We start from the raw sequence: 23,764 nt of genomic DNA, 5'->3' as shown, positions 1-23,764 counted from the left end.
TAAAGTACAACTAAGACGTTTAGAAGTTTATTCAGCAATACAGCTTTATTATGCATTAGGGATCTGAACAGTAGCAGCACAGCAACTGAGAATTTCATCTTTTCTACCACAACACAGAACTCAAATACATATTCCACTGTGTATTTGGAAGAAGGGTCAGCAAATGTTTCCCATGCAGCAAAATATGCTCAAAATGAGGAAGATGTGCGGGTAAAAAGAGCCACACTAACATTAATGGAATGATCACAATATACTGTGGAAATTTTCATAGTGTGCAAAATCAAGTTTCCAAGACCATCAGCTCAAAATGTAGTAAACAATGCACTTGGAAAAGAAACAAAGAAAAAATACAGTGTTAAAAATTGATAGCTTCTAAACAGGGTTAAAAGCAAATATGACATAGGCTCAATTCATTTTAGAATCAAATTAATAATTAGATAATAAAACACAGAATAACAAATCAATTAGAGTAAAACACATAGTAATTAACTAAATCACCTGATTTAAAATCACAATAACACATATGTAATATTTGTATCAGTAACATGGTAAACTGTGCCATTATCTTGTATTTATTTGCTATATATTATAAGCTGCTGTGCCTGTAACATCAGGTGGATCTGAAGTAGTGACATCGAATTCAGCTCTTCTGAACAGAACAGATCTTTAGCATATATGTAACAGAAAAGGACTGATATCTAAAGTACATGACCTCAAGAGAAATACTTCACATTCCTGAACTACAGAGAATTATGTGCTTATATAGATGAAATATGTGCAGGGTGTGTGTATACACTATTGTGTTCACAGATCACATGATGACTGAAACAGAGTGAACTCTGTACACAATCATCACATGTTCATGACTGGGCTGTTTTCAACTGTTTTGTATCCGTGCTTCCTTTCTCTCGGTGTGTGTGTGTGTGTGTGTGTGTGTTTGTGTGTCTAATTCACAATTGCAGATGAGCACATCTTGTTGATTCCACACAGTCTGGATCCTCTGTACAGGTAATAGTAACCCTATATGAGAAGTACAGAAAAAAAAGAGAGAAAAAAAACATTTCTATGATAAGCAGAGATAAGATACCTCAGTCTACAAACAAAGTTATGAACTGGACTGTATATACATTTTAAAGAATATTTCTGTGCTGACTGAAAATCTATATCAATACATAAATATATACATATAAGTTATGTTATATATTAATAACACATCTTTAATAATAAAACTTAATTTTTATAGAACTTTTCATAAATGCAGCTTAAAGTGTTCATAAGGTAAAATATAAAGAAAAATTGAAATACAATATTTCAAACACTCTCAATATTGATATCAATCAAACTGATGTTAAAACATCAGTAATGTTTTTCTACCAAGTCTACAAAGGCCATGTATGCTGGATTTTAGCATATAGTAATGATTGCTGCCATTTTCTACATAAAAGTGATGTGGTGAAATATGGTGTCCCATATTCGTAATCTGTCCACTGCATTTAACCCATCCAAGCACACACACATACACACACGGTGAGCACACACCCGGAGCAGTGGGCAGTCATTTTTGCTGCGGTGCCCAGGGAGCAGTTGGGGGTTAGGTACCTTGCTCAAGAGTCTCACCTCAATTGTGGTATTGAGGGAAAAAAGTGCTGGTCATTCACTCCTAACCACCTACAACTCATGCTGGTACTGAGAACTTCTGGGTTACAAGTCTGACTCTCGCAGAAAATACTGTATTTGCATTGTTGAGGTGATTTTTCATACCTGCTCTCCATAGTCCTCTCCCCAGCTGTTCTTGATGGCCCAGAATGGAGTGCCATTACCTGCACACAAAAGCAGAATAATATACTCAACATCTCTACACAACTCTGTTGACTGATTCTATATAAGCTGTAAAAGTATTCTGAAACTATAACTCACGCTGTCCGAACCCCACAAGCAGCACAGCATGATCAATCATCCAGGGGTTGCAGAAGATCTTTAGAGGATGAGACACTCCCTTTCTGTAGAACTAAAGACAGCAAAGAATAATGTTTAAAAAAGGCAACTTCAGGTAACCAAGTAAAGACAGTATTTATGTTTTTGTAGTACCAGACATACATGCTGCTACTCCCTAATTGATTTAATTCAAAAATTATCATCGATTTCAAAAATTTTATTTTGCCCACAGCGTTATAGGGCAATATATTTACATATTTATGCAAGCTAATGGTATATTTTTCCAGTGAAGCAGCTCCATGGTGTATTTGTGTTACCTGCATGGCGAAAGCATTGAGGGCAGCAGACACCGGACCGTTCTCAGCAAGCCAAGCAGCAATGTCTATGAGGCAATAACAATCAATTTTATTTTATGTTATTTATTCACTTATGTTTTATCAACAAAGATGCATCAAATTGATCAAAAGTAAAAAAAAAAAAAATGTATTTGTATTCATCCAAAAAATATATTAAGCAGTAAAACTGTTTTCAACACTGATAATAATAATAATAATAATAATAAAATGTTTCATGAGCAGAAAATCATCGTATTAGAATGATTTCTGAATGATCATGTGACCCTGAGACTGGAATAATGATCCTATAAATTCAGCTTTGCATCACAGGAATGAATAGCATTTGAAAATATATTCAAAGAAAGAAATGGTTATTTTAAATTGTGATAATATTTTGCATTATTACTGTTTTACTGTAATTTTTTATCAAACACTGTAAATGCAGCCTTGCTGAGTAACACTGAAAAAAATCATACTAACCCCAAAACCTTTGAACACAGGTGTATTTGAGTATACAGAGTCCTTAGCCATCTTCAAGAATCAGCTTAAAACCCATCTCTCTAACTTTAGCACTCACTATTCTAATTCTATTCTTAAAAACAAATTAAAAATCTAACTACCTTTGTAATCTTTTTGTATTCTATTTTCTTTTCATTTATTATGCCATTATGTGGGTGTATGTGAAAGTGAAAGTGAAAGTGAAGTGACATTCAGCCAAGTATGGTGACCCATACTCAGAATTTGTGCTCTGCATTTAACCCATCCGAAATGCACACACACAGAGCAGTGAACACACACACACACACACACACACTGTGAACACACAGTCCAACCCGCTAACCATTAGGCCACGACTTCCCCAAAATGTATGTGACCATATATATATATATATATATCCTTTTTCTATTCTATCGGTTTTCTTTTTATTTATTATATTATTTAAAAGCCCTTGCTACGTTTACTGTGTTAAGCTAACTGAGACTTGTTACAGCACTTATATATCATTGCTCTTTGTGTTGTTTTTGATTACTTCCACTGTCCTCATTTGCAAGCCGCTTTGGATAACAGCGTCTGCTAAATGAATAAATGTAAATGTTTCTATTTAAAACACTGGGTGTTCTGTAATTATAAGTGGTATATTAACATTTCAGTAAGATTAGCTTAAAGCTCATATTTCTCTTCAAATGTTCTGATATAAATATTTGATACTTTTAATTTCCTGCTTTAAATTGATCTAGTGCTGGTATTTCCATCATCAGTGTTGTTTTATGGAGTTTTTAATTTCATTGCGTTTATTGACACATCTCTAGTTCCTCATCTCTCTCTCTCTCTCTCACCGTTTTCATTGTCAGGCAGCTCAACAGAGCTGTTAATGTAAGCGGCCACCTTCTCTGAAGAGAAACCACAGCTCTGCTTGTGTCCTGTGTAGCTGTAGTCTGTTTCTGTCTCAAGACCTCCTTTATGGGTGAAAGAAAGAAGCACATTTATATTGAACACGTTTACTTTGATTGATTGAAATGGCCTTCTAGGGAATGTTATTTCTTACCAAGCTTCTCGATGGCTTCGAAAGCGTTAGACATCAGTCCACCTCCACATGCTTGGTCCAGTTTATCACAGTCCACTAGTTCTGTTAAGAGGGGAGCAAACAAATTCATTTTCACTGACAACGTTAATGCAATAATACCTGTTTTATCTCATGTTATTAAAGGTGTTTGCTAAGGCAAAGCATTCATCAGGCACAACTAAGGTCGGTAAGATTTTTTTTAATTACTTGAAATAAGTATCTTATGCTCACCGAGGATGCATTTGATACAGTAAAACTAATTGTAAAATGTATTTCTGTGATGAAAAGCTGAATTTTCAGCATCATTACTCCAGTTTCAGTGTCACATGATCCTTCAGAAATCATTCTAATAGGCTGAGTTGATGCTCATAGTTATCAGTGTTGAAAAGGATCAAGATTCTATGGTGAATAGAAAGTTCAAAATAATAGCATTTATTTGAAACAGAAATATTTTTTGTCATTACAAATATCTTTACTGTCACTTAAAGTATTAATTTATTTTATAAAAATCTTGCTGACCCCAAACTTTTGAATGGTAGTGTAGTTTATATTAACCTTGCTCAGAGAGGGAAAGAAGTTGTCCGGTTTTCTTGAACCACTGTCCCTCAATGTTTCCAGTCACAGAGAATGCCCAACAGGAGCCACACATGCCCTGCAACAGACAGTCAGTTAAACTGTTCGTTTAAAGTGAAATTCAGCAGACATACCCAGATTGATATTTCACTGATTCACTCTTTATTAAGTTAATCAGTGCCGTGATACCTGATTCTTCACAGGACTGACCGCCCCGTGCTCCCTCCAGTCCCAGCTGTCAGGAGCAGCTTTACTAGCCGGAGTCGCTGGCGTCATCTCCTTCTTCAGGCTCCACTGACTCAGCATTGGGTTCAGGTACATCATTCTGAACTCATCCTCTAAAAACATACAGGATGGGATTAGCTGCGTCAGATTTAGTAATACTATTTTTGGCCAGAGTTGTTAATTTTGACCACCGAGTCATTACTAATTGACAATTTTTGCACATTTCACTAACGGAGTAATCAACAATAATCAACAAATCCATAAGCATACCTGTGAGGTCACTGAACTTGGTGACGCCATACTCAGCCGACCCCTGTTCCAGAGATTGCAGTGTTTGTGCCGTTTTCATATTCTCCTGGAAAATGCGCAAACGCTTTTCTGCCTCTGTGGAGTTTAATGGATCAGTGCTTAAAGAAGGGATTTTTTATTGTGTATGTGCATTACAAATAGCTATTAACTGACATACTAATATAGAAAACTAATATGGTAACAGTTTACGTTATATTTTGCATGTGAAAGGTAATATATATTTATATTATTTGATCCAGATAACAACAAATTAAATCACTTCTTTGTTAAAATGACTTCCTAAGTACCTGAGAAATCACACTGTAAAATGTACAACAATGTAAAGATGTAACAAATTCATAGTAATGTTAAGTTTGTTCTGTGTTTTACCTTCTTGAGAGCTGTATGTTCGATTGTATGTGATCATAAAGTTTTGAAACTGGGTCAAAAGCTCCACAGTTTCCTGAAAACAGCAAAAAAAAAAAAAAAAAAAAAAAAGTGCATCATGAAAAGCTCATAAATATTTAACCCTGTAGACCCGACATGGAAAATCAAATCTGAAGTGAAAAGTTTATTGAACCTTTAGACAAAATATGAAACAGATCCTTTAAAAGTTTGCATATGTGTTTTTGTTGGGTATCATATGTGAACGGGGTATGTTTGTAGCAATAGCCAAAGATACACAGTATGGGTCAAAATTATTGATTTTTCTTTTTTGCCAAAAATCATTAGGAATATTAAGTAAAGATCATGTTCCATGAAAATATTTTGTAAAGGTACTACTTTAAATATATCAAAATTTAATTTTTGATTAGTAATATGCAATGCTAAGGACTTCATTTGGACAACTTCAAAGGCGATTTTCTCATTATTTTAATTTTTTTGCACCCTCAGATTCCAGATTTTCAAATAGTTGTATCTCGGCCAAATATTGCGCTATCATAACAAACCATACATCAATCAATATTTATTCAGCTTTCAGATTATGTATAAATCTCAATTATGAGATCTTATGACAGATTTTGTGGTCGAGGGTCACATATTTGATACATCAGGCTTTTAATATGGCTCATATAGTATAATAACAAGCTCATACTTGAGGAGGAAAAAAATATTTCTCAAAAGCCAGTATTATATTTGATACTCATATTTTAACATGCTTTTTCTAAAGTGATGTATGGACAATCAAGTAAATCTAGTTTCTTTAGTTCAGTAAAAGTTCATGTAATACTGCTAACAATAAAAAAGTTATTTTTATAACTTTATAAAAAAAAATAGTAAAGATTTCACAGCAAAAAGACACATTACCCATGACCTGAAAAATTGACATTTTTAGAATTATAATAAAAGGACTTGTAAGTTTAAACTATTAGCAAGACGACAGATAGCATAAAGTAGATTGTGTACATTAGGTTTTTAGCAAGGTTGTGATTCAGTTGGCTTTATAGGGTTAATTGCGAATATTTACGTGTACACTGCATACGTATCCATACCTTCATAGGTTTGCCATGGGTTAGGGGTACGGCTGCAACCTTTCTGAGCTCCTTGGAAACTAAGGCAGAACAATATCAGTGTAACTACATACGCATGTTGGGTAGAAAACAATTAAAAGTGGATGCTAAAACATCATGACGAGTAAGCATGTCTCCACAGCAGTATATCATGTGTTCTAGATGATTCTGACTACACAAAGCTGACAGATGTGCCATCTGTCCCAGGCTACTGACCCGCAGGCTGGCATTTCTGTTTAAGTAGGGTGGATTTATTTTCCCAGGGAATGTCCCAAACCTCAAACAAACAAACCTCCGTCTGTGGAGAGACAGAGAATGGGACTGATCAGGAGAAGGAGAATGTGCATTATAAATTTACAAGAACAGCATTTATTTAAATGAGCAAAAAGCATGCATACTGGATTAGTGCTACTGAATGGAATCATTTTGAACAGGAAATAAAAATTGCAAACATGCGAATAATGGATTAAATGTGTTGTGTAAAATGTGTTGTGTGCTGTGCATTGACTGTTAAAGAATTATCTGAATTTGCCATTACAAGACACTTAGTAGTGATGTTTTATATGGTTTAAGGATTAGTATTTGCTTACCTTCTGTTTGAGAGGCTCTGGGAAAAAGTCACAGGTGTCCTCAGCGCTCAGCTTTAGGGATTTCTTACACTGTGTGTTTCCAATCTCAACCATAATACTGTACCGAACTCCTTTTACCAGCTGTGGAAGACACGGAACAGAAATTAAACACTCAAATGTGTTTTGTATTTTTAATTGTTGCATAATATTAAGAGTCTGTAAAGAATCTTAATTAATTTGTTACATGTCTCAATAAAGACTGACATTTTTAATAGATGAAAATTACTTTCTAATAATTCATATAACTAAATACACTAATTTGTTATATCAGTATTTATACAAAAGTATGCTTTTTAACGCACTTTAAAAAGATTGACAATCTTGCTGCTCCCTGTATTCTTCCATCTGTGTAACATTTTTGAAGTTAAAGCTTTAAAAATATCCCATCTTATAGAAAGAAAAATCTGAAATGAATATTTTCTTCTGTTTTTTATTATTATTATTAAAGTATTGTTTCCCTCACTTGTTCGTGTTTGATTGCCTAATGTTTATATGTATATTTGTGATATTACAAAAAAAAGAAAAAGAAAAGATAATTAAAACATTCCTATATACTCAGAAATAAGCAGCTTTCCTCTGAACGACTGTAATGAAAATATGCGCAAAATGTGCGCAGAGTGGTGCCGCTTAAATCAGCTCAGTACTGTTTTGTATTTGAGGCTTCTACGCACGCCCTGCGCTTGTTTGTCTAGTCACATGAATGCGGTAAAAATAACTCCTTATAATAAACTTATTATCCAATATTACAATCGCGTACATTAATAAGTCACAAAGAGAAATAAACAATAATATGTTTTTTTGTACCCGTTAATAACATAGATATTAGTCATTTTAAATGGATTATTTATAAATTTAACGTTTAATTACCTGTTTACTGGCCGAAAGGATTTTGCTAACACGGCGTATGTGCATCGCATTGGAGCCCATATTATATCGTTCCTCTGCAAATTTGACTGCTTTCATAACCCCCGGGTCTGACTCCGTCAGATGGACCGGGGATCCCGGAGCTCCGATAACCGGGCGATCCGTGCCATCTTCTAAACCCAGAACCAGCCCTACCACAACACAGCAGGAGATGACGAGGTAGCCTCGGTTAAAGTACATGTTGACGAGCTCTTGTAACAGAAGGAAGCGCCGTAAGATCAGGACAGGTGTTTGTTTTTACGGCCGACCGTCGGCTTGGTGTGTCGAGATCGTAAGCTCGCAGTGTTTTTGTCGCTCTAAACGTAAGACGCCCCGCACAAAGATGGACGACTGATAGACGCAGTGATTCCCCGCACAAAGATGGACGAATGATGCCCCTCCGTGTGGGGGTGGGGCATATTTTGGTTTTAATAATAATAATTTGCTTATCATTCTCAACATGTATTGATTACAAAAGAAAACTTTTTGTTTCCTTTTAAGCTGTTGGGTGGCAACGAAAGATAAAAAAATAAAGATTTTAATGTATTGATGTTTTATTAATGATTCATCGCTAGTTTACACCTGTTTTTATGCAGTCCATTATGGTTTATGGTTTACACCTAAAAATAAAATAAAAGTAAAATCATGAATCAGTGCATTTACCAGCGCTAGATGGTGTGATGTCTATGGTGTAAAGTGTTTTAGAAATTATAAAATGAAGTCTTTACTGCGCCCTACTGGCCGCTGGACGCTAAAGCCTCTCTCAGGGGTTTTTCTCTTCCGGTTGACTCGGTTATTTCAGCAACGAAAGCGTTTGGAAAGAGTTTCAATGTACAATATTCGTATAGATGAATAACCCAAGTTAAATGGTTTTTAATAGTTTAAAGATGTAGATGTAAAGAATTACACAAATCAAATATATCTGTATAAACCTGATAGCTGTGTTGGTGAATGATACAATCAGAAGTGTGTCACAAATGGACTGTCAACCTTGAGGGAGAGGAAGAGGAGGGCGAGCAAACCGAAATGAAGAGGTGGATTTATTACTTTTATACAAACATTAACTATGGTCTATAACAATTTTAATAATTATTTAATATTGTTGTTGTTATTTAACAAGTGTAATTTTTTTCGTTGTTGTTGTTTTATTTTGATATTGTGCACAGCTATGAGTTTTATATATATATATATATATATAAACACACACACACATTTTGTCTTTCAGAGCAGAGATGTGCGTCTGTCTAAATCTCTGTCTTTTGCATTACGCCACGGTGCCAATAAGATGGGTCTGCAGATGAACTCGGGTGAGAGATGATGTAGGATTGATGATGATGATTGTACACACACATGGGAACATCCACCCTGTCTGCTTACAAAATTGTTATGTAGGTATTTTGTGTGAGCGGAGGATGATTACTGTTGTTTTCTGACAAGAAAAAATTATTCATTCAGAAGTCAAAATTCCTTGGATTTAGTTTTATCATTCCTGTTGTCCATTTGTAATTATGTGGCCTTGTCCACAGATGGCTTTGTATTTGTGGACGAACTTCTCACTCATTAGCAGTTCCGATCATTTTCACTGGAGGATGTGGAGCGAGTGGTGGCCACCAATGACAAACAGCGATTCAAGCTTTGCCACCACCCTGAGGATGGTCGTCTTCAGATACGAGCCAATCAGGGACACTCAGTGCAGGTCAGTTTGGTTCAGAGGTCATGCAAAGTCTACCATCTTAATTTTAGAAATAGGTTTTAAAAAATTTGAGATGTTCACTGGAGCAATTGCTTGACAAGTCTGCATAAGCTGATAGATGTTATCTGTTCTAGGTTACAGATCTGGAGTTGAGAGCAGTAGCACTTGATGATCCAGACTATCCAAGAGAAGCTGTTCATGGCTTATACATGAAACACTGGCCCTCTATACGCAGTCAGGGCATCAGCAGAATGAACAGAACTCACATACACCTGGCACCCGGGCTTCCTGGAGATGGCAGAGTCATCAGTGGTGAGTAACATGCAGATTAAATTCATTTCTATGTCATGAGAGTTATAAATAAATAAATATTTTTATCTAATTGGTACAATTATGATAGCAGAAAGCAGTCCAAACCAAGACTATGTATACAGAAAATGCATTTTAAATGTAATTTTCGTGTACAGATTATTCAATTATGCAAATGGCCTCTTTTCTGTTTTTAGGTATGAGACAGAGTTGTGATCTGGCTGTGTACATTGATGTTGCAAAAGCTATTTCAGGTATCAAGAAGTCATAAAAAGCTATTTTAAGTTGAGTAAGTAACAATGTTAGAGCTGAAGTAATGACCCCTCTCCCCTCTGGTGGATGTTCAGATGGGATTCAGTTTTTTTGGTCGGAGAATGGCGTACTCTTGACCCCTGGAGATGCTGCTGGGATGTTACTGCCATGCTATTTCTCTCGAGCACAAAAACTAAAACCCTCACGTGAGTCACTTTTCACAGCTGGCTCATCAATTTTACTGCTCAATGAAGAGCATTCAGAAAGATTCATTTCTGTATGACCGTAACATAAATACATGCATTTGATATTCTACAGTGCAGATTGTTGATGATTAGATTTTAAGAAATCATAAAGGATATTGTTTTTGTTGTTGTTGTTTTCTTCTTTCAGCTTGTGAACTTGAACTACATTAGCTGTTGAAGAGGATCTCCTTCTGAACTTAAAACAAAAAACTGGAGATGTACATTGGACTTTCGAATGCATTAAAGTGGAAGATCTGTTTCTAAGAATTAATATCTTCTAAATAAAAAGAAACACATTTTTTAATTACACGATTATAGGCCATATTATTTGTTAACAGGGTTGATTATTTTATGACACCAAAAGATAGAAATGTAAATAATTAAGATTATATACACCCACGGATGACGTTGGGAAGGATTTTTATGGGAAGACAAGGATTGGTCGTCTTTTTTTGTGCCTTTAACCTCATATAAAACTGCTGTGCAGTTGGACATATATTTAAGCTTATCTGCTTTATTAGCTTGAGTCATGATGTTATCCAGGAAATTACCAAGGGAATAGTGGCAGTGCAGTATTAGAATCTATGCACTGAAATGCACTTTTTACTATGCAATTATTTTTTCTGGTAGACAGTGTTTTAACAAACAAGGACAAAATCTGAATTTCCTGCACTACATACAAGTGCATCTCAATAAATTAAAATGTCGTGGAAAAGTTCATTTCAGTAATTCAACTCAAATTGTGAAACTCGTGTATTAAATAAATTCAATGCACACAGACTGAAGTAGTTTAAGTCTTTGATTCTTTTAATTATGATGATTTTAGCTCACATTTAAAATACTCTGAGTACATTGAATTTATTTAATACACAAGTTTCATAGTTTGAGTTGAAATACAGAAATAAATGAAACTTCCACTACATTCTAATTTATTGAGGGGCACCTGTATATTATGGAGTCAGTGGCACATCTAAAAGGTTACGTAGTGTTTTGTATACAAATTGTCGTGACCTCCTAAGCCTGTTTTATTTGTGGGGCAGTTTCTACCCACTGCATATAAAATAGAATAGCTAAATACACTGAGCTCAAGATAGTAATGTGTCATGTGTCTGCAGGGGGATTTTTGCAAGCATATTTATGTACAGTGTGCTGGAGACACATAACATGCAAAGGTGTGTTTTTTTGTTTGTTTTTTTGGCTGGGTTTTGGCTTTGAATTAATTCTGTTTGTGTTCTGTAAAAGCATTCCACTATTCTGTCAGGCACTAAATGTCAGATGGCACCATGAGAGTGCATTTTCTAGCTTTAATTCATGGTCATTCAAAATTCTGTTTTGACTGTCCATTGGCTGATCAAAGACCTGTTCTTGGTATTGTCAAGCTGCTGTGCTTTTGGATTTCTGTCAGTAGTGTGGTGTGAACAATAAATCCCTGCATAGCAGAAGTGCTTGGCATTCTTTCCCTATAAGATGATGGACTTGATTGTAACCACATGGAACAAATATACTTTGATGCACTGAACAAAGGACAGTCAAATATTGAAAGAAGATTACTAATGTCAAGAATTCAAGTTGTGAATAGGTGAAATAAATTGTTTTATGCATTTTTTTTTTTTTTACTAAATTTTAATTTAAATCATTTTAAATTGCCAGTATTTTCAAGCTCAAAGCAAATAATCACTTTCCCATACTTAAGTTGCAGCTCTTCAGGATAAATTACTTATGCTGTTGTCCTCATTTACAGTCTCTTTAGGTGTAAGGCAGAGTTTTCAAGAGCTGCATGTTGCAATCTAATACTTAAGATACACTTCAAAGTACACATCAATTGGTGTGTACTTTGTAAAACACATTTTGTGTCCTCTGTCGTCTCTAGGCCTCCCAAAGCAAAGTTTCCCCTGATAGAAGGTCTAAAATTAGTGAGCCCCTATGACTGTCTTGGCCTAGTATGTCAGATTCCATCCACAGACTCTATCTATCCTATCACAGCACCTGCTTCTAGTTGTAACACCCTATTAAGCTTTGCGGAGAAATGCATCGATGTCCAAGCATGATTAAAAAAGCTTCAGGTCAGGTTCATCCTGTACTTTTTTTGTGCATGCTTGTGTCTCTTTTTTTAAAAAGTGGTGTCAATTAAAGTTTGAAATAGCTGGGCACTGTGCTCAGACAGGCCCAACGGTACAGGAGGCGCAGCATTTGTTTGGACTAAGCTTGAGGGGCTGGACATTTCTGTGCACTGAGTGGCCTGTTTCGATGAATGGTCAGTTTGGCACTCGGAAACCTGTAACCCCAGTTGGAGCCTCATTCACAGCTCATGGTATACGGTATAACTGTCCCCTGTGAATGCTCTCTGAAGGGGCTGTTTCATTCAAACTGGCCATATGGAAAACAGCAGAAAAAGGCAAGTATCATGTCTGATCATCTTTTGTGAACTTTGATATCTGCTTGTATGTTATGACATTTTTTTTACACCAGAAAAGTTACTGTATATATTTTTGCATCAGTAGTTTTGTATTGAGTTATGTCTTTCAGTGGTCATAAGAGAAGTCCTCGAATCTTTTAAATAATACTGTTTACTATTATTAAGTACAGTTTTGTATAAGCACAATGTATTTTGTTTGGAAAATATAGTTACTTTGTTTAAAGTGACTATATTTTCTAATAGACTGTCACTTTTAGAATCTTTGTATAAATCTAAAAGAAAACATTTTCTATAGACTTCTTAAGATTTGTCATGAGAATGATTTAATTCTAACATTAAGTTTTTATGATGGTTTCTTTTGAGTTTAGGGATTTATAAAAAAGGCTCAAGTGCGACAACCATATGTCTGTGGTATCTGAAGTGAAAAAATGGAACACTGGGTGCTAGAAGGAGACCGCTACTCATTTCTTCGCAGTGCTCCACACGCGTTCAACCTGCAGAATCGTGAAGGGCCAAATCGTGTGGAGATCTTTGACATCACTTCAATCCCCAGCCATCGTAATGCCATATCTGAAACAACATGCCTGTGTGACATTTTTGGGGATGACTGCGAGTCTTCGTTACTTTCCAGTATCCCAGCCTCTGCAGCATTTATCAGGAGGGAAGTGGATCAGTCTTTTCCAGCGGATGATTCCAATGACTCTTCAGGATTCTATCACACTGCCAATGGATCTGATTTAAGTGACAACACTGAAGTCAATTACAACATACTTTCTCCAAAAAATATCCAGAATTTTCCCACATCTGAGACCAGGGAATCACGTTCAACCCCAGCTAAATCAACCATCTTGTCTCATACCAATAATGGATTTAAACCACTTGACTGCACACCGTCTGCATCAAAAGTCAATGGTAATGACCTTTCACATACAGATAACTGGGAAGAACCACAAGTGTCAGTGAACAGTGCCCCAGTGAATGAAACCGGAATCACAAATGAATCTGAACCACAGTATGTGAATTCAACCACAGCTGCTACCCTGATTAATCCAGCAAATGGACCTTCTAAAACTTCATCCTGCTCTTCAGAAGAGAAAGAACCTGCTATTTTTGAACAAGAAGGAATTATTAAAACACCTCAACATTCAAGTACAAACCCATTTTTAGACAAGCAATTATTTGAATCAGTCAGTGAATCCTTGGCAGGATATCCACATGAACAAAATAATGTGATGTCTTCTGAGAACAAAGAGAGTATGGACCATCAATGTCCAAAAGAGCAAAACATTATCTTTTCACAAGGGTTACTGAACAGTGGCCCTGCATTAGAACTTTCAAACCCTTCTCCAACAGATTGCAGCCCTATGCAGGAAATGTCTACTTCACCTTCAAACAGAGATATTAATTTTCTACTAATAGCCAGTGACATGACAGATCCCAGATTAACCTCCACCACACCTGTAAGCAGTGAAACTACCTCCACACCTGCATCCACAGGTAGATCTTCACCTGAGCTGCTGAATTTGTGTTCAACTCAAGTTAAGCATGCATCAGAGTTTCCAAACTTGGAGGACACTTATGGTGCTTCTTTATCTGTATCTACACTTCCTACCAGGGATAATGTGGAAATAGATTATCTAACTGTGTCTACCATTTCTACTGAAATAAGAGAAATGGTATGTTCATCCATAGATGGTAGAGAAAGACTGGAAAGACCTGAAATCTATGAAACCTGCTCTTCTCTTGAGCACTCAGCACCTGCTCACTCTCCACAACCAATACTGATTCACTCCCCTGTGGGTTACACCATCAGTCCATCACCTACATGTCATAAAATTGTTTCTTCCATTGAACCTGAAGACTCACTAACCTCCCCTGTATCACCTGAGATAAATGAAACTTGCACTTCTTCTGAGCCCTCAGCATCCGCTCACTCACCAGAACCAGTACGGATTCACTCCACTGTGGGTGACATCATCAGCCCATCACCTACATGTGAGAAAATTGTTTATTCAGTTGAACTTGAAGACTCTCCATCCTCCCCTGTATCACCTGAGATCAATGAAATCTGCTCTTCTTCTGAGCACTCAGCACCTTTTCACTCACCAGAACCAGTACTGATTCCCTTCACTGTGGGTTACACCATCAGCCCATCACCTACATTTGAGAAAATTGTTTATTCAGTTGAACCTGAAGACTCTCCATCCTCCCCTGTATCACCTGAGATAAATGAAATCTGCTCTTCTTCTGAGCACTCAGCACCTTCTCACTCACCAGAACAAGTTCTGATTCACTCCCCTGTGGGTTACACCATCAGCCCATCACATACATGTGAGAAAATTGTTTATTCAGTTGAACTTGAAGACTCTCCATCCTCCCCTGTATCACCTGAGATCAATGAAACTTTCTCTTCTTCTGAGCATTCAGCACATGCTCACTCAACAGAACCAGTACTGATTCACTCCCCTGTGGGTTACATCATCAGCCCATCACCTACATGTGAGAAAATTGTTTATTCAGTTAAACCTGAAGACTCTCCATCCTCCCCTGTATCACCTGAGATCAATGAAATCTGCTCTTCTTCTGAGCACTCAGCACCTTTTCACTCACCAGAACCAGTACTGATTCCCTTCACTGTGGGTTACACCATCAGCCCATCACCTACATTTGAGAAAATTGTTTATTCAGTTGAACCTGAAGACTCTCCATCCTCCCCTGTATCACCTGAGATAAATGAAATCTGCTCTTCTTCTGAGCACTCAGCACCTTCTCACTCACCAGAACAAGTTCTGATTCACTCCCCTGTGGGTTACACCATCAGCCCATCACATACATGTGAGAAAATTGTTTATTCAGTTGAACTTGAAGACTCTCCATCCTCCCCTGTATCACCTGAGATCAATGAAACTTTCCCTTCTTCTGAGCACTCAGCACCTGATCGCTCACCAGAACCAGTACTGATTCACTCCCCTGTGGGTTACGCCATCAGCCCATCACCTACATGTGAGAAAATAGTTTATTCAGTTGAACCTGAAGACTCTCCATCCTCCCCTGTATCACCTGAGATCAATGAAATCTGCTCTTCTTCTGAGCACTCAGCACCTTTTCACTCACCAGAACCAGTACTGATTCACTCCCCTGTGGGTTACACCATCAGCCCATCACCTACATTTGAGAAAATAGTTTATTCAGTTGAACCTGAAGACTCTCCATCCTCCCCTGTATCACCTGAGATCAATGAAATCTGCTCTTCTTCTGAGCACTCAGCACCTTTTCACTCACCAGAACCAGTACTGATTCACTCCCCTGTGGGTTACACCATCAGCCCATCACCTACATTTGAGAAAATTGTTTATTCAGTTGAACCTGAAGACTCTCCATCCTCCCCTGTATCACCTGAGATCAATGAAATCTGCTCTTCTTCTGAGCACTCAGCACCTTTTCACTCACCAGAACCAGTACTGATTCCCTTCACTGTGGGTTACACCATCAGCCCATCACCTACATTTGAGAAAATTGTTTATTCAGTTGAACCTGAAGACTCTCCATCCTCCCCTGTATCACCTGAGATAAATGAAATCTGCTCTTCTTCTGAGCACTCAGCACCTTCTCACTCACCAGAACAAGTTCTGATTCACTCCCCTGTGGGTTACACCATCAGCCCATCACATACATGTGAGAAAATTGTTTATTCAGTTGAACTTGAAGACTCTCCATCCTCCCCTGTATCACCTGAGATCAATGAAACTTTCCCTTCTTCTGAGCACTCAGCACCTGATCGCTCACCAGAACCAGTACTGATTCACTCCACTGTGGGTTACGCCATCAGCCCATCACCTACATGTGAGAAGATAGTTTATTCAGTTGAACCTGAAGACTCTCCATCCTCCCCTGTATCACCTGCGATCAATGAAATCTGCTCTTCTTCTGAGCACTCAGCACCTTTTCACTCACCAGAACCAGTACTGATTCCCTTCACTGTGGGTTACACCATCAGCCCATCACCTACATTTGAGAAAATTGTTTATTCAGTTGAACCTGAAGACTCTCCATCCTCCCCTGTATCACCTGAGATCAATGAAATCTGCTCTTCTTCTGAGCACTCAGCACCTGCTCACTCAGCAGAACCAGTACCGATTCACTCTCCTGTGGGTTACACCATCAGCCCATCACCTACATTTGAGAAAATCACTTCTTCAACTGATCCTGAGGACTCACCATCTTTCCCTGTAGTCACAAGGATTGATTACAGTGATATCTGCTCCTCTCCTGATCATTCCGTTCCAGCTCACTCACCAGAACCTGAAATAATTCACTCACTGATGGGTTTTACCATCAGCCCATCACCTACACATAAGATAATGTTTTTTTCAGTAGAACCTGATGACCTACCATTCTCCCCTGCCATCACAGGAACTGATTACACAGTAACACCAACACGCGGTAGAGATTCCACACCTGTGTTAAGGAGCATTACCTCCACTCCAAACAGCAGAGAAAATTACCGTTCACCAGAGCCCAATTCCCCAGCCCCTTCACTGGAATTGAGATCAGTCAACTGCTCACCTGAAATCAAAACAATATCATATAGTGTTCTTCCACAAAATACAAAATCTTCTGGCATCACATATAGCGTTATACAATCTGAAGATTTAGCACAATGCCCTGCAGTAGAGAAAAATGTCTGTGGCAACTCTTCTGAAACTTCCAACTATATTTTTGGAAATGACACCTCTGTCTTGCCTATCTCAAGGAATTTTTTGTCAACACCAGAGAGTAGATCAAGGCCTTTATCAGCTGCATCAGACCATACCAAACACACAGCACAACCCTACTATCTCCAACCTGAGCCTTCTGTCACTCTTGAAAAGAAAGAAAATCAGACTTTATCCATTATCTGTGATGGAATTAATCATCCTTTCTCTAACCCAATAGACCGTTATAATTGTTTTGATGACCTTGCTGACACAAAGATTCCCAAAAGCCTTGCATCTGTCCCGGACGAATGTAAAGGTAATGGACCACCAGTTCTTAGCCAAATGCAGATCTTGCAAGCTTCAACCTCTAAAACCTCAGATTCTGGATTGTCCACAGAAAAAATTGAGAAAAATCAAGAAATTGTCACTCATAACACAACTGATTTAACTGTCTGTGGAACACCAACTTCCAGGAGTCCATGGGCCGCATCTGCCGCATTGCCAAAGCCAATGATATCGGTACAGATGAAGCAATGCCATGTTGAGGGTTTTGATAGCAGCGAGGGAACAGAAATGTTGAAAAATTATTCCCCAAACAGCAACAAGAGGCTTAGTCAAGTGCCTGTAGCATTAAGACATAGCCCAGGGGTTATCAGAAGAGACAATGGTGGTGAATTTGACAGGCAGTCATGCAGGGAAAAGGAAGAGAGTGGAAAGGAGGGGGGAGAGGGGGAGGAGACTATAGGAGAGACTAGTTACAGAGGGGAACAGGTTGAACTGTCATTTAGGGCCAGGAATAGAAAAGGGCCTGCAGGCCACAGCCCAGCTCGCTCATGTCAAGACCCAAAGTCAGGAATTCCAGCTCGCTGTTATTTTGAGTCGCACCCAACAACTCTGCAGCAACAGGGTCAGCTCAGAGCTCAGGACTCACAACAAAAGAATAAGGTTGGCACCAGGAGGCTCCAGTCAGCTGCCCAGGGTAAATACAGCAGTGCAGGCTTTCTTCCTCCTGAATGTACTGGTGAGACCTCCAGCATGGGAAGTGAGTTTGATGAAGCAGACAATGAAGTAAAGTGGTTTACAGATCTGGCCTTCAGAAGCCTATCTAGCCCTCAGGTGGATTATTTGGATGTGTACAATTCAAGTCACAGGTCATCTACAAATCTTTCACAGCCTTCGACCGTAGACAGCCCTGGTGCTGTTGCATGGATGACATATGCAGACTTGCATGGCTCAACGTTACATGAAAACGATGGCTCATCTTTTCTTCCTCGTGACAGCATGGACCTAAACAAACACCTCGAAATAGGGAGTTTTGAGTGTGTGGATGTTGCATTAGAGAACAAGGATGAGTCCAGCAGAGGAAAGAGAACCGTACCTAAAAGGCAGATCCAACTGTTAAGGCGGAACACAGTTGAATCAAAATATAGAGGAAACACTGAACATATTTTGAATTCACCCTCCACACATAGACGCTCAAAAGACACACTTGTTCGTCAACATAGCACACCAGCATTTTTGCCAAAGGAATTTTCCAAGGAGGTGCCAGATTCACCACAAAATGACAGGAAAAAGACACTGCAGAAGTCTGTGTCTTTAGATGATGGCTCCCCTAATACACAAATGGCGTCTTGCATTATCAAGAGTGTGTTGTCAAAGAAAATGCAGGATGTGCAGAAAGAGACAGCAAAAAGTACAGATCCAGGTCGATCTGCAGATAAAAACAAACATCCTGATGTCAGCCTCAGCCCTTTTTTTGGTGTTCCAAGTACCATGGAGGAACATAGTTTAAGCCCTAGCCTGCATTCTCAATGTACGCTTTCATCTGAAGATTTAGCTGTTGGAGAGGAGAGAATTTCACATCGTCAGCTGAAGAAGTGTGCTCCAAAAGTTCCTCCAAAACCACTCTTAAGACCTGCATTCTTTAATACTGGGGAAGCTCGGGTAGCTGGCAACATTACAAGGGAAGAAGCAAAGCCTATATTGGCCCATCCACAAGTTGATGACAAAATGCAAAACTGCAAAAGTGATGGGAAAGAGGGTGGAGGTAGCAACATTGAAGAAAAGTACAATAGGGACTCAGAAAATGCTAGTATCAGGAATAAAAGTCCAGCAACACCAGCAATTAGCTTGCCAAGCAAAATGACAAGCCGAGACATAAAGAAGTGCCAGATGACACCAGAAAACCAGGAACAGCTGGCTGAAAAGAGTGTATTTACATCAAAAACCCCAGAAATAACTTTGAAAACTTCTTCCATCAAACAAAAAAAGACATCCTCTCTGAAAGTATCTCCGTCCCCTGACTTGGAACAGTCCAGGGAAATTTCTGAAACTCAGACCATGGAAAAAGCTGCAGAAGATATAAGCACCAGATCTACCAAAGTCACAGAGACTGAAGACAATGATGACAGCAACAAAAAATCTGTTATACATAGAGTTAGGGATGTGAGGAAGTTAGTAAAAAACACGTACAACCTGTCTTTCAAAGCATCAAATTCTACCTCTAATGCCGAAGACATGGTCATACAAGAGAAAAGAGAGAAGCCACCACAAACTCCTCCAGCCTTGCAAATTGAATGTAAAGCCATCAGGTGGAAGGACAAACAAACACCAGGCAACAAAGCATTGCACTGTCATGATGAAAAACAACCTGTTGACAGATCAAAAATATTACAACAAAGGGTGTGTGCAGAGACAAGAAGAGATGCTAATGTGACTGAAATAAAATCCAAAGTCTCTTCACCAAAGACTAAGTCACAACAAAAATTGCCAACTACAACAACAGATGGATTACCTGAATCAGAAAGTATTACTAAGAGATCTTACATTCACTGTGATCAGAGTTCTAAGATGCCTCCTAGACCCCTGAGTAAGGAGCGAGAAGTTTCTGCATTGATGGTTCTTCCAGACTGCAAACCCAAGACAAAGAACGTTGCCCCAACAGTCCTTGACTCTACTCAAATGAAAGCTCCAAGCAGCAGCCACTCCGTATCCATGCTACTAAAAGAAAAAGGGATGCAGGCTGATATTGGAGTGTGTGATGTTATCACTGAAGGTGCAAATGCTACAGCTAAACATGTCAACAGGCTTGAGGTACCTGTACAAGCCTGTTTATCAGAAATCATTTTAAGTGAAGGACAAGTAAAAAATACATCATTGCCTTGCAATCCAACAGCTCTTGTGAACGATTCATCAAGAACATCTCAACCGAGTGAGAGTCCCAAAGGAACACTGACAGAAACATTTTTAAAGGAACAAGAAAGAAAGCAAATAACTGCCACTTATTTAGCAACATCTGAAAAGCCAGAGATGAGGTCTTTTTCATGTAGTACAAAAAATAATGCCACACCAATGAACCCATCAAAAGAGATTGAGTTACCCATTCAAGTGAGGTCAATATCCACTGATAGACTAAAGACATTTGTACCACCAAAACCCAGTTATAAACAGTCATTTGCAGAAATTACGTCAGTATCAAGTGATCAGTCAAAAGCAGATACTCAAGCACCATCTGTTATTACACAACAAACCAAGTTAAATAGTGAATCAAAGAAAAATGAAACCCCATTAACAGTAAAACACAAGGATCAACCAAACGAGACTTCATCAAGAGATACAAAAGGACTGGCTGTATCAGCTGTATCAAGCTACAAACAACCATCCATCCCAGTCACATCAACTCCAAGTGTTGTGCAAAAATCCACCACAAAGACATTGTTCAGTCTGGATCAACAACAATCTTCTGCTTTCTTGCAAACAACCAGCACATGCCAGCAGCAAAGCCCATCATTCAGTCAAGACCAGTCAATTCTAGATAGTTCCTTTGCTTCTAACCCATCAGGACCACAAACCCTAGGCCACACAGAATCTATGACAAGAGCATCATCTAATAATCGTTTTCACACAGATGAGTATCTTTTCTACGCTTCAGATGATCCTCCTAGCTATGATGAGAAAGAGAGTTTCAGCCCACTACAGCTATCAGACTTACCCCCCCATAGGTTATGCCGGTATCATCCAACCACAAAGCAATCTTCTTGCTCCTGTACACAAAGTTCTCATTTACATCAAGGACACCCCCACCACAGTCCACAGGAACGGGTACCAGCAGCTTCTCTGTCTCCAGGCCAAGTCCTTACCTGTCCCAGAGCTCCTCCGCAAGCTCAAGTTCGTCCTCGTCAGTGCAGACCAGATGGTCTGCCAGTCTCCGATACCACAATACAACATGCCTCTGCTTTGGTTCAGCCTCTTCACAACCCACGAGCTTGCCCTGTTTCAAACTCACAATCCTATGGTGATGACCAACCACCAACTTCTGGGTTGCATGTAGATAGGCGCCCAGCTAATCATCCTTCACCTCAAGCAGCAGGTCCTGCTCCCTATCATGAGTATTCTAATTTAGCTAACATGTCTATTGTAGATCCCAGGGCTCAGTTGTTTAATCCCCAAGATTATGCAAATGAATGTCCAGGTGGAGCTGGTGAATTGTATCCAGAGACAACAACTGGGCTCAGCTGTGGCCAAGGTTCTCGCCGTGTCCTTCTTGATCCTGAGACTGGTAAATACTTCTACATTGAGGTACCAATGCAACCACTCAGAAAAATGCTGTTTGATCCTGAATTGGGCCAGTATGTGGAAGTTCTCATACCACAGCAGGCAATGTCCCATTCAGGGTTGTATCCACCAGCTGCACCACCCTACTCCTCTTTGCATAGTCCTGGGTTATATGCACCTCAGTACCTGCCTTATGCAGTGCCATCTTACCCAGCAATCTCAGGCAGTGCCCAGCAAGTTCGCCATCCAGAGCCACCGCCTGTCCCCACCACACTTCACCAGACTTCCTTAAGGTATGGAAGTCCTGCAAGCCAGATGCCAAAAAATGAACTAAAAGGCCATTCATCGCTGGATCAAAGTTATCTAGATAGCATGTATTACATCCCCACTGGGATAAATGCAAGTCCAAATTCAACCACCTCAGACTGCTACCACGAGCCATCAAGCATGCCTCATTCAGGGGGAAGAAGAGCATGAAACAACAGTGGATTCATGTGGTCTGTTTACATTTGAAATCTGTTCTAGTTGGCAGCATTTTTCAATTAAGTGGAATATAAAAATTAATAATGTCTAGCCAAATGTTGTAGTTTCTCAGTTATTAGACTCTGATTGAAACAGTGTTGTTACGGCGCATTTTATTATAACAATTAATGTGAAAGACAATGTGTTAATTGCTCATGATTGAAACCCAAGACCCAAAACAGCTTTGCTTCCTTTCTGTTTTTTTTTTTGTTTGTTTGTTTTTTTTACATTTGACATATCACAGTTGTCACTGTCTGATGTAATTTCAGTGTATCATTTGGTCCTTCACTTTCCTTGCATTGGCCAAGCTTATGCAATGGTAGGCCTTATCTTGCAATAGCTATCAGGGTTTAACAAACCATGTCTTCCTTGAATAACCTTAATGGTTATATATTTCTGGAAGGATTTTCACTTTTAAGTGACATTATTTATCAAATACATGACATACGTAATATGACATGATGCAATTGCTTTGTGCAACACCTTTGATGTGCACTGGGACATGCAAGTAGATGCTGTACATTTGGGTAAAAGAAAAGAATGTGGATGAGCAACATCCACATACTGACATAATTTTCTATCATCCGAAGCTTTCCATTTGCTATTTTTTACACATGGATATATCCCATTAAAGAAAACTGTCTACATAATCCAAGTCTCAAGTGATTTTTCCCCCCTCAATTAATGTTAGATGCAACATATTGACTATTTCAGTAAGCGTAAAGCTAAAGGCTTTATACTTTAACTTCTGTAATATGTGAAAATAAATATATTATCACATTTTAAAAATGTGTGCCTACAACATATCTTGTTTGGTCACATTTTGTGCAACATTTTTAAGCCCAGAGGTAAAAGAAGAGTTTCCATTTTTGTAAATCACATGGTATCCAGTTTGAAAAAAAAAAACACATTTGCTAGTCAGGACATAATAGAAGCTGACTCACTTGGAGTTTAGGTCCATTGCTGGGCTGTCATTTTATCTCTGGATGACATCTAGTGGACATCTAGATCTAACATCATAGTTCATCTGTCTAATGCTTTCTTTGTAAGGATGTGATGTGCTTTTTGTAATAGAAAGAAACAAATACTGGCCTAATGCAATAGCCATTCTAA

General features: G+C 38.5%; 2 protein-coding genes and 1 pseudogene across 2 annotated transcripts; 2 read left to right on the top strand and 1 right to left on the bottom strand.

Annotated features, from left to right (window-relative positions):
- Positions 1-18: 18 nt before the first annotated feature.
- LOC128027650 (cathepsin F) lies at positions 19-8,308 on the bottom strand. The gene is made up of 14 exons (XM_052615425.1): positions 7,928-8,308; positions 7,022-7,141; positions 6,648-6,729; positions 6,414-6,472; positions 5,311-5,383; positions 4,903-5,016; positions 4,597-4,745; positions 4,390-4,486; positions 3,817-3,897; positions 3,608-3,727; positions 2,253-2,317; positions 1,918-2,008; positions 1,762-1,820; positions 19-1,020 (listed from the first exon to the last, which is right to left on the bottom strand). The coding sequence occupies exons 1-14, from the start codon at positions 8,162-8,164 to the stop codon at positions 946-948; spliced, it is 1,422 nt and encodes a 473-aa protein (XP_052471385.1). The 5' UTR covers positions 8,165-8,308; the 3' UTR covers positions 19-945.
- Positions 8,309-8,483: 175 nt separating this feature from the next.
- Positions 8,484-11,919, top strand: LOC128027651 (tRNA 2'-phosphotransferase 1-like; annotated as a pseudogene).
- Positions 11,920-13,185: 1,266 nt separating this feature from the next.
- On the top strand, positions 13,186-23,301 carry LOC128026975 (uncharacterized). Its single transcript, XM_052614288.1, has one exon. The coding sequence runs from the start codon at positions 13,307-13,309 to the stop codon at positions 22,604-22,606; it is 9,300 nt and encodes a 3,099-aa protein (XP_052470248.1). The 5' UTR covers positions 13,186-13,306; the 3' UTR covers positions 22,607-23,301.
- The last annotated feature ends 463 nt before the right edge of the window (positions 23,302-23,764 follow it).

This window comes from Carassius gibelio, chromosome A14, assembly GCF_023724105.1.
Source record: "Carassius gibelio isolate Cgi1373 ecotype wild population from Czech Republic chromosome A14, carGib1.2-hapl.c, whole genome shotgun sequence".
Taxonomy (NCBI): Eukaryota; Metazoa; Chordata; class Actinopteri; order Cypriniformes; family Cyprinidae; genus Carassius; species Carassius gibelio.
The sequence above is the reverse complement of the archived record's forward strand: the minus strand, read 5'-3'. Positions and strand labels throughout refer to the sequence as shown.

Coding starts and splice junctions, on each gene's coding strand:
- LOC128026975 (XM_052614288.1), top strand. CDS start 13,307: ATGGAACACTGGGTGCTAGAAGGAGACCGCTACTCATTTCTTCGCAGT.
- LOC128027650 (XM_052615425.1), bottom strand. CDS start 8,164: ATGTACTTTAACCGAGGCTACCTCGTCATCTCCTGCTGTGTTGTGGTA. Junction 5,017..5,310: donor AACATACAGCTCTCAAGAAG/GTAAAACACAGA, acceptor TAAACTCCACAG/AGGCAGAAAAGCGTTTGCGC. Junction 4,487..4,596: donor TCAGTCCTGTGAAGAATCAG/GTATCACGGCAC, acceptor TGTCTGTTGCAG/GGCATGTGTGGCTCCTGTTG.